This window comes from Capra hircus, chromosome 25, assembly GCF_001704415.2.
Source record: "Capra hircus breed San Clemente chromosome 25, ASM170441v1, whole genome shotgun sequence".
In the NCBI taxonomy this organism is placed as follows: Eukaryota; Metazoa; Chordata; class Mammalia; order Artiodactyla; family Bovidae; genus Capra; species Capra hircus.
In genome coordinates, this window is record NC_030832.1 from 7,517,106 (window position 1) to 7,527,085 (window position 9,980).

At 50.8% G+C, this 9,980-nt stretch overlaps 1 protein-coding gene across 3 annotated transcripts in view; it reads left to right on the forward strand.

The window, feature by feature from the left end:
- The window catches only part of ABAT (4-aminobutyrate aminotransferase), an 85,851-nt gene extending 76,533 nt beyond the window's left edge, over positions 1 to 9,318 (forward strand). For all 3 annotated transcript variants that reach the window (XM_005697947.3, XM_018040947.1, XM_013974927.2), the window contains 3 exons: positions 630 to 776; positions 4,238 to 4,349; positions 6,168 to 9,318. In XM_005697947.3, the coding sequence (XP_005698004.2) occupies positions 630 to 776; positions 4,238 to 4,349; positions 6,168 to 6,289 (381 nt within the window). In that variant the 3' untranslated portion in view covers positions 6,290 to 9,318. The remainder of the gene's footprint in view (positions 1 to 629; positions 777 to 4,237; positions 4,350 to 6,167) is intronic.

Sequence of the window (9,980 nt, forward strand, 5' to 3'; positions counted from 1 at the left end):
GCCTGAGAGAGGAGTGAAGTGCGTGGCCTTTAAGGGCCAGGCTGCCATCAGTCCACTCCTGACTCCACCAAAGTGCTGTATTTTCACAGACAAATCACTTCACCTCTCAGAACCCCCGCTCATCCTTTATAAAAATAAGAATTGTGGTGATGAGGAGCCAACTGTCTCAGTTTCCCCAGGATTGAGGGATTTTCCAGGGCCTGGATGAATTGGTGTCCCTAATAGTAGTAACTAGAAGACCCACAGGGCTTCCCCAGCAGCTCAGCTATAAAGAATCCGCCTGCAATACAGGAGACGCAGGCTCAATCCCTGGGTCGGGAAGATCCCCTGGAGGAGGGCATGGCAACCCACTCCAGTTTTCTAGCCTGGAGAGTCCCATGGACAGAGGCGCCTGAAAGGCTACAGTCCGTAGGGTCGCAAAGAGTCGAACACAACTGAAGCGACTTTAGCACACATGTGTAAGACCTACAAGGTTGCTGTAATGTAGAGAATTTGGTGAGACCTTGTGTTATCCTCCCAGCCCTTAGCAACTACTTGCTGATTAATCTCTCTCTTAAACGAGGAGAAGTGTGTCTGAGGCTATGTCTGGAACCTTTCTGATACCCCGTGATATCTGATTCTGATTCCAGCCTTACCGGATCTTCAACACGTGGCTGGGAGACCCATCCAAGAACCTGCTGCTGGCCGAGGTCATCAACGTCATCAAGCGAGAGGACCTGCTAAACAACGCAGCCCATGCTGGGAAGGTCCTGCTCACGGGACTGCTCGACCTCCAGGTACTCTGCCACCCCGGCCCCATCCCAACCCTCCAAGACCCCCACCCATGGCTCCCCACGGCCCCTGGGGCAACAGCTGAACCCTTCAGGGTGGCATCGCACCCACTGCCCCAGCGATTCTGAATGGGCTGCGCCATTTCTGTAGGGAGCGCCTTCCTACCCCTCATTTCCAACCTTGTTCCCAGTTCCTGAGCTCCTAGTTTTCTGCTAACATCCTCCTCTGAGTTCAGACATCCCTCCTTTGAAAAACCTCCCCAACACTCCTCTATCCTTCCCACCCGTGTGTCTCCCGTTCCCTCCCTTGGACCATCTTGTACACCCTGATCACTCCGTAGCAGTGCTCTCTAGGGGGACAGATTGCAAGCTCTTGTCGTTGTTCAGTCGTGTCCGACTCTTTGCGACCCCATGGACTGCAGCACACCAGGTTTCCCTGTCCTTCACTATCTCCTGGAGTTTGCTCAAACTCAAGTCCATTGAGTCGGTGATGCCATCCAACCATTTTATTCTCTGTTGCCCCCTTCTCCTCCTGCCCTCAGTCACTTAGGGTACACTCCAATTTGAACTCACATTTCAACAGCCACATGTGGCCCCCTCATTGGACAGTAGAGCTCTCTATTATAATTATTCTATTCTAATTATTTGCCTTTGTTGTGTCTTTTCCCTGCACGACACACTCTCCTAGATTTTGGGGTGGGGGATGTTGCTGGGAGGAACCACAGTGTCTCCAGGACTGGCCAGTCCAGCCCAGGAGTTAGGAGGAGAGCTGACCCTCCCCAGATGGCTGGACAGAAAGAGCCCTTCCTTCCTCCGGCAGCTTGAAGCATCCAGTCCCTGGTGAGCTCAGCTGAACCGCCGATGATGATGGTGACGCTGACAACGCTATTGACGTTGAAGGGAGGAGGGACGGTAGTGAGAACAGCATCCACTGATTGAGAGGCTGCTCCCACCGAGTCCTGTAACAAGGGGCCTTGGGCATTCCTGTTTAAGTCCAACAGTCATGCCAGTGATGGAGACACCACTATTGTCCCCATTTTACAGATGAAGAAACGGAGGGGGAGAGAGTTATTAACTTGTCCAAAGTTACACAGCTTCTACTGTGCTTCTTTTTCTTTCTTTCTTTTTAAAATATACTTATTTCTTTGGCTGCTCCGACCCTCAACTGCAGCACACAGGATCTTTAGTTGCAGCATGTGGGATCTCGTTCCTCAACCAGGGGTGGAACCCCGGCCCCCAGCACTGGCAGTATGGAGTCTTGGCCTCTGGACCACCAAGGAGGACTTCCCCTGGGGTTTGAACCTGATTTTGGTGGCCTTCAAAATCCGTGTTCTTTGCCAGTGTTCACCCCTCTGACATGATCAAAGACGTCATCCTTTTTAAAATTATTTTTCCATCAATTGAAAATTTGCTCTGTGCCAAGCATTGTGTTAAGTGCATTATCTTATTTAATCCTCAGAATAGGATTACTGCATTTCAAGGGAAAATAAAGGCAGGATCCCCCAGTTACATTTAAATTTCACAAGTCCAAAGCCCAGGGGAGAAAGGCAGGTACTAGACTTGGTTCCCATCACAGGGAAGAGGCAGGAGCTTCAGGGACCAACTTCTTCCTCCCCAGATGGGGATGTGAGAGTTAGCAAATTACAAGACTTTTAGTTACACTTAAAAGATGAGAATTTTTTTTTTTTTTTTTAGCACAAATATATCCCATGCAACGTTTGGGACATACTTACACTGAAAAATTAGAAGTTGCTTGCCTGGAGCTTCCTTGGTGGGTCAGTGGTAAAGAATCTGCCAGCCAGTTCAGGAGACTCGGGTCCCATCCCTGATCTGAGAAGATCCCACATGTCGGAGCAGCTAAGCCCATGCGCCACAGCTATTGAGCCTGTGCTCTAGAGTCCTGGAGCCACAACTGCTGAAGCCTCCCTGCCTACAGCCCATGTTCCAGAACAGGAGTCAGTTCAGTCGCTCAGTGGTGTCCGACTCTTTGGGACCCCATGGACTGCAGCACACCAGACTTCCCTGCCCATCACCAACTCCCAGAGTTTGCTCAAACTCATGTCCATCGAGTGAGTGATGCCATCCAACCATCTCATCCTCTGTCGTCCCCTTTCATCCTGCCTTCAATCTTTCCCAGCATCAGGGTCTTTTCAAATGAGTCAGTTCTTTGCATCAGGTGGCCAAAGTATTGGGGTTTCAGCTTCAGCATCAGTCTTTCCAATGAAGGAAATGGCAACCCACTCTAGTACCCTTGCCTGGAAAATCCCATGGACGGAGGAGCCTGGTAGCCTACAGTCCATGGGGTCGAAAGAGTCAGACACAGCTAAGGGACTTCACTTTCCTTTTTCCTTTCCTGGTACGTACTCTAGAGATATCTGTTCTTTACAGTCTCAGATCGAGGATAAAGATATACAATGCACAGTCCTCAGTGTCAAACCTTCAGGCCTTCCTTGACTCTGTTTAGCGCTTCAGCTAGTGACGCCCTTTCTCAGCAACTCCCTCAAGGCTCTGGGAACAGTCACTAATGGTTTTCCATCAGTCACATCAGTATTTCAACATCTTGTTTTCAAGATGTTTTTCCACGATGTACTTTTTACTGCTCCCAGCCCTTCGCCTGGGGTGATGAGAAAGTCATTCTTATTTTTCAAAGAAGCTCTGTTAATTATAGTACAGGCCTGTGCAAAGCACATTCCCTACAGTACTCCTCATTATCTGGATGGGAATGGGGAGCTTTAAACTCAGGTCTGCCTGATTGCAGACGCTGAAGGGGTTAAGTGTGGCTGCTGAGACAGCTGAGCCCCTCCAACTGTGCGGCTTGTAGCTGAAGGGGGATTTCTTTTTTCTTTTCTTGGACTGGATTTGCATTTAGACTGAGGCTGGGCTGGAGCAGGTGCTAGAAAAAGCCTCTGGGAAGTATGGAAGCAGAAGGACCTTCCCTCCTGCCGCCCGTTCCCTCCCCCGTTGCCAGGGTGGCAGGGGAAATGTCGGACACTTCTGTGTCCCCTGGGGGGACAGCTGGGCCCCAGTTGCAGTTGTAGGTGCCGGAGTGTGGACGTGCCAGGGCCGGCCGGGCTCTGCAAGGATGCTGTTGTTCCGAGGCTGTCCCTACCCTGAGCCGAGTGGCCACGAGGTCCACATGGACTGATGGCTCCCTTTTCCCTTCTACTGCACTGGGTCTTCGTTGCTGCGTGGGCTTTCCCTAGTTGCAGTGAGCAGGGGCTAACCTCTAGTTCCAGCGTGCAGGCTTCTTGTTGCGGTGGCTTCTCTTGCTGCCGAGCACCGGCTCTAGGATGCAGGCCTCAGTCATTGTGGTGCACGGGGCCTAGCTGCCCCGCAGGACATGGGATCTTCCCGGACCAGGGATGGAGCCCACGTCCCCTGCATTGGCAGGCGATTCTTAACCCCTGGACCACCAGAGAAGTCTTGCCTTCCTTTGCACTGATGCCAGCCTTGTCTCCCAACTGCAGGCCCGGTTCCCCCAGCTCATCAGCAGAGTCAGAGGGCGAGGCACCTTCTGCTCCTTCGACACTCCAGATGAATCCGTGCGGAATAAACTCATTTCAATAGCCAGAAACAAAGGTAAAACACCTTGGCCAGGAGGGGAAGTGACCACAGTTCCGGGTGGGGGGGCCCAGTTGGGGCACAGAAGGTGAACCTTCAAGCGACTAAAAATAGGCTGAATCTCCTTTCTGAAGAGAAAGTTACCAGGGAGATTTCTTTATATGTTGATTCATGTGGCAGTATTCCCCGAATAGGTGAGTGGTGCCCACGCTGGAGAGGATCAGGAAACCTTCCTTCAAGGAGCTTTCAGTCTAGCAGGAAGGGGTGACATCAAAGAGAATATTTCAGAAACAATCTATTACAGTTTTAAGTCCTAGGATGGAAGGAAAGGAGCTAGAGAGAAAATAGCTGGGGAAAATGTCCAGGAAATCAGGGAAGGCTTCCTGGAGGAAGCAGCATTTTGCTGGATGAATAGTGGTTGGCCAGGTGAAGAAGGTGAGAAGGAGCATTTTGGACAGAGGGAGGGAGGTGTTCCTTTAGCTGGGTGAGATGGGGCTTAGAGTGTGACAAGGGACAGAGGCAGTGGTGGGTGAATCAGGTTCAGGTGGATGATGTTCAAGATTCCAGACTTTCTCCTGAGAGCTATGGGAGCCCTAGAAGTTTTAAGTGGGGGAGATCAGAGTGCCTGCTGGGTGTCTAAGCCGGTGTCTTTCACGTGGACCATCTTAGAGGATCCCAGGCGCAACCCTGAATGGCAGGGTAATTCATCTCCTCTTGAGAATGGAAAAAAAAAAGTCTCAGAGACACTGTGCAACCCAGGCAAGGACCCCAATCTAGTCAAAGGTGAAGTTGCCCTTTAAAACAAGTACATTCTAGGTGGTCCCTGATGGTCCAGTGGTTAAGACTGGACCATCTGCACTTCCCCTGCAGGGGGCACGGGTTCTGTCCCTGGTCCAGGACACTAAGATTCCCGCAGGCCATAAATAAATAGATTTTTAAAATAAAATAAGCAGATTCCAGGAATTCACTGGTCGTCCAGTGGTTAAGACTCTGCACTTCCACTGTGTGGGGCATGAGTTCAAACCCTGGTCCGGGAAACTAAGATTCCCACAGGCCATAAACAGATTTTAAAAATAAATTCCAGGAACTCCCTAGCGTCCAGTGGTTAAGACTCGGCACTTTTACTGCTGGGACCACAGGTTCCCTCCCTGGTTGGGGAACTAAGATCCCGTATGCTAAAAAATAATAGTAATAAGCAGATTCCGTCTCTTGGACATGCTGCTGACCTGCCCACACTTTTGTAATTTACTTCTTTTTTTCATAATTGTATTTATGCAGTTATTTTTGGCTGCACTCAGGCTTTCTCTAGTTGCAGGGAGCAGGGGCGTGGCGTGCGGGCTTCTCATTGTGGCGGCTTCTCTCGTGGCGGAGCACGGGCTCTAGAGCACGTGTGGTACACGGGCTTAGCTGCTCCTTGGCATGTGGGATCTTCCTGGACCAGGGATCGAACCCATGTCCCCTGCACTGGCAGGCTGATTCTTAACCGCTGGACCACCAAGAAGTGCTGTAATTTAGTTCTTTACTTATTTTCTCTCCCTGCCGCACCATGAGTTCCTGGAAGGCAGGGACTTGGACTCAGGGTTTCTCCATCAGCAGGGCTAGTTTGGGGCAACAGAGCTGGCATTTGCAGTTGGAAGGGAGGGAGGGAAGAGAGAAGGGTGGGTGAGCCGGGCGATGGGAGAGAACCAGAAGGAAGGCTGGATGGGTGGCTAGGGGAAGGATGAAACAGTCCAGATGGATGGTAGCACCCCTGTGTGACCACCCCCCAGGTGGACCCCCAGCAGGTGACTCTGAGCCCGAGCCCCTAACCCACCCACCCCTTGCTTCTCCTTCCAGGCCTCATGCTGGGGGGCTGCGGCGACAAGTCCATCCGCTTCCGTCCCACTCTGGTCTTCCGAGATCACCACGCACACCTGTTCCTCAACGTCTTTAGTGACATCCTAGCTGACTTCAAGTAAAGAAGCCCTCTCCTCCATGCTCTGAGGACGGCCCGACCTCAACCGTTGTCCAATTGATTAGTTTGCCTAATTCATGTTTTCACTCAAAGTTTCAGAGGTGAAGGCATAAACTGGAGGGTTACTCGTGAAGAGGAGGGGATGTCTGTGGTGGCTTGGGGGCAGGGAGGGGCTGGTTGGGGTCTCCGTCTCCAAGGAGCCGGTGGCACACATTGGTTTTCAGCTCAGAGATTCTGCTTGAGCCCTGGACTGTCTTAGGATGGTCCCCGGGGGTCCTGGCCACGTAACTGCCCTCCGGGGATGCCCCAATGCCTTTGGAAGCCAGTCAAGGGAATGACACCTGCTGCTGGGCCTGGTGGCTGGGACTCCTGGGTTCTGTTCCACTCGAGGGACACATTCAAAGGGGGGAGGATGCTGGTTCTCCCTCCCCCGTCCTATGCAAACAGACTCACGTCCCCCTCATCCCCCCTGAGCATGTCCCATGGGCAGTGCAGTGATGGGCAGGACACAGCATGGGAAGGCAGGATGGCAAGGACACAGGACTGAGCTTTGGGCTGTGGGAAGCAGGGAGCTGTGGGAAGGGGGTCTTGTAGCCACTCCCCCAATGCATCTGGGGATTCCTCTCTAAACTGTGAATTCTCTCCTTGAGGGGGCTTCGTCCTGGGAGAATCTCTGGGCGGCATCACCAACAGGTCTTAGCCCCACTCTCATTCCCCAAGTCCCCTCCCTCCTGTTAGGCATCAGCCCAGACCTCCCTCCTGGGAAGGAAAGCTGTAGCCCATCACCCTGGGACACACTCCCGGGAGTGTCAGCCCAAGCCGGGGACAGCAGAGACCCCCCCTCTTCCTCCCCCACCCAGCTTCTAGGGTCTGACTTTGGACCCCAGGTCTGGGGGACCCCTTTCTCTAGCTTCTGCTCACCCACCTCTGCTCCACATGTGAGCAGCGCCCCAGGAACGGCTTTTCCGCTCCGTCAGAGGGAATTGGTTACAGGACCAGGTTTCTTCTTGAGGGAGGCGTCACGCATTAAACACACAGAGCTCCAGGCAGGAAAATGCAGCTTGTCGGGGCGTGGCGATTCCCTTGTTGTTATTGCTCTGAGTCAGAGATTTTCCCGCCACGCATGAGTGTGAGAGGACCAGGCAGGAGATGCTTAGAGGCTTCACTAGAGGATGGCTGAGGTTCAGGGGGTCTCTCCTGGAGGTGAGACAACTTTGCAACTGATTGATTTGACTTCAGATGCTTCTAAAACAGAGCAGCAGGTCACCCTAGAGCAATGAGGTGTGGTTGAGCGGGTAGATGAAGGACGTCTGGCCAAAAGGGAGCCACTGGGGCCTCCCCATGCCTTGGTTGACTGTTTGGGGGAGCCAGACAGATCAAGAATCTCAATTCAGCACTGTTCTCTTTTAATAACTAATCATCCAAAGATCTCAAAGTGCTTTGGTTTTTCCTTCCCGCTTCCACTGTTCAGCAGATTTGGTCATCAACCTATCTTTGCCGAGAGTCAAAGGCAAACTCACATGTCTAACAAGAACACGGACAGATCCGTGAATCCTGGTTCACCCCACATCCTGCACTCAGTGCCACTCTGTTGCTTTTAAGGAGCTCTGCTGTGTCCCAGGGCATGTGCACTGCCAGCTAAATGGAGTTCCCTCTCTCTACAACTTTCACTCACTTGTAGATTCATTCATTTATCCAGTCATTCATTCATGAAACTTGCATTAAATACCTGCTCTGTCCCAGGCCCAGTGCTAAGCACTAGAAATCCAAAGGTGAAATGAAACCTAGTCCCTGTTCTCAAGGGACTCACCCTCCCATTGGGAACAACAGACTCTTAAACCAACAATCAATGCAGAATGGCAAGTGCCGTAACAGCAGTACGTGTGGGAACATCAGGAAATCAGAGGGAGTGACCTGATCCATCTAAGGGTCAGAGGAGGGTCCAAGGAGAAAGTGACATTTAAGCAGGGTTTTGCAGGATGTGTAAGAGTTCACCTAGCAGACAAGGCAAGGAAGTGTTGCAGAAAGGGAACAGCATATGCAAAGACACACCCATTCACAGCCTCACACCTTTCACAGGGGATCCAGATTCCACAGGCAATATCCCAAGATTCAAGGCCTTATTTAACAAACATGCAAACCAAACCATACTTCACATATGCTTTCTCTGGAGAAACTTAGCACTGGATCCAAACATACAGTGAGGTTCCTGGAGTCCAAAAGGTTTTTAAGCCAGTGCACAACCAGAAACATGGCTCTCTTTGGTGGAGAGAGTGGCTCCAATATTTTGTTCTCTCCCCATAGGGCATGGACAGATAAGTGAAATCTTTTTTTTTTTTTTTTTTAATCTGGAGAGTCAGGACCAGACTTATTCAGTCCTTACCAAGGGAAGTTACTTCTTAGAAAACTTTTTACGCTATTTATCTCATTGACTCAGGGCTGAGTGAGTTCCTGAGACATCCTCTTTTGGGGGTGGGGGGAAAGGTAAAGATTCTCAGCAGTGTTCAAGAAACTGTCAGAGGTTAGTGGAACACAAGGAGAGCAGAAGACAGGTGCAGAAGAGTTTTTGTGACCTATGGCCTGGAAATGAATCCATCCCACATTAGTGCCATGGAGTTTAGTACGTGTCGCTAGGAAATCTCATCCCTTTTACAGAAAAACGAGGTCCAGTAATAGCAAATCTTAGCACATCCTCACTTTTACTATAAATGGGTGTTTTTTTTTTATAATTTTTACTGACACTCAGTAACCATGCAGAGTTGTGCACAACATTCATCTGTCTATATATCTATACATGTCTATATCTATCTATATATCAACTCATGGTAGAAAACCATAGCTAGGGAACCTCGCCAACTTACCTGCATACAAAGTGATCTTGTTTACAGTATTCTGTTGACAGTGCCAATAAATGATAAAGAAATTAACATGTCACAATGTAATGGATGACCCTATGCCCAGTTCCATGAATTCAATCTGTTTCCTGTGTCCATTAGTATTCTTAAATTAAAAACAAAATGTTTATAATGGAAACATCTGCGTATAAGTGGTCTTTTTGGTTAGAAATGGTTTTGGTAAGGACTCATTTGACAGGTTCTTGTTAAGCACGTAACTCTTCAGGATGTCTTGGGGGAATTCTGTGCCTGCGTCAATTCTGCCTCGGGAAGCCTGCTGAGGCCATTCAGTTCATCAGAGTTCATCCAAGGTATACCACGTGTCAGGGGTGGACAAGCTGTGGCCCTCGGCTCACCTGCCATGGGCCCGCGTAAGGGCCAGGACACAGGAGGGCGCTGTTTGTGAAAAAAGGGCAGGCCCAAGGCAGGGTGGAAGTCAGGCCCCTGAAATTCAACCTCACGGTTGAGTGAGAACTGCTCCAATGACTCAGAGGAGGGGTAGAAGGCGTTCCAGACCAAGAGAACAGCTAGCTGAAGGCTGGGTGAGGAAGGCAGGTCTGTGGTGTTCAGCATGACTATATCACAAAGACGGGGAGATGGGAAGAGCCTGGAGACCAGGCCAAAGAAAAAGGCAGGGCACGGATCCAGAGGGCCTTCTGAGCCAGGCTGGGCCTGCCACACAGTGATGGAGCCACCAAAGGTCTGGGCTAAGGTGGTAATCCACGTGCATTCTCGAAAGAATATCCTGAGTGCCCACTGTGAACAACAGAGCGCCTGGACCACCAGGTGGGAATCTGTGGC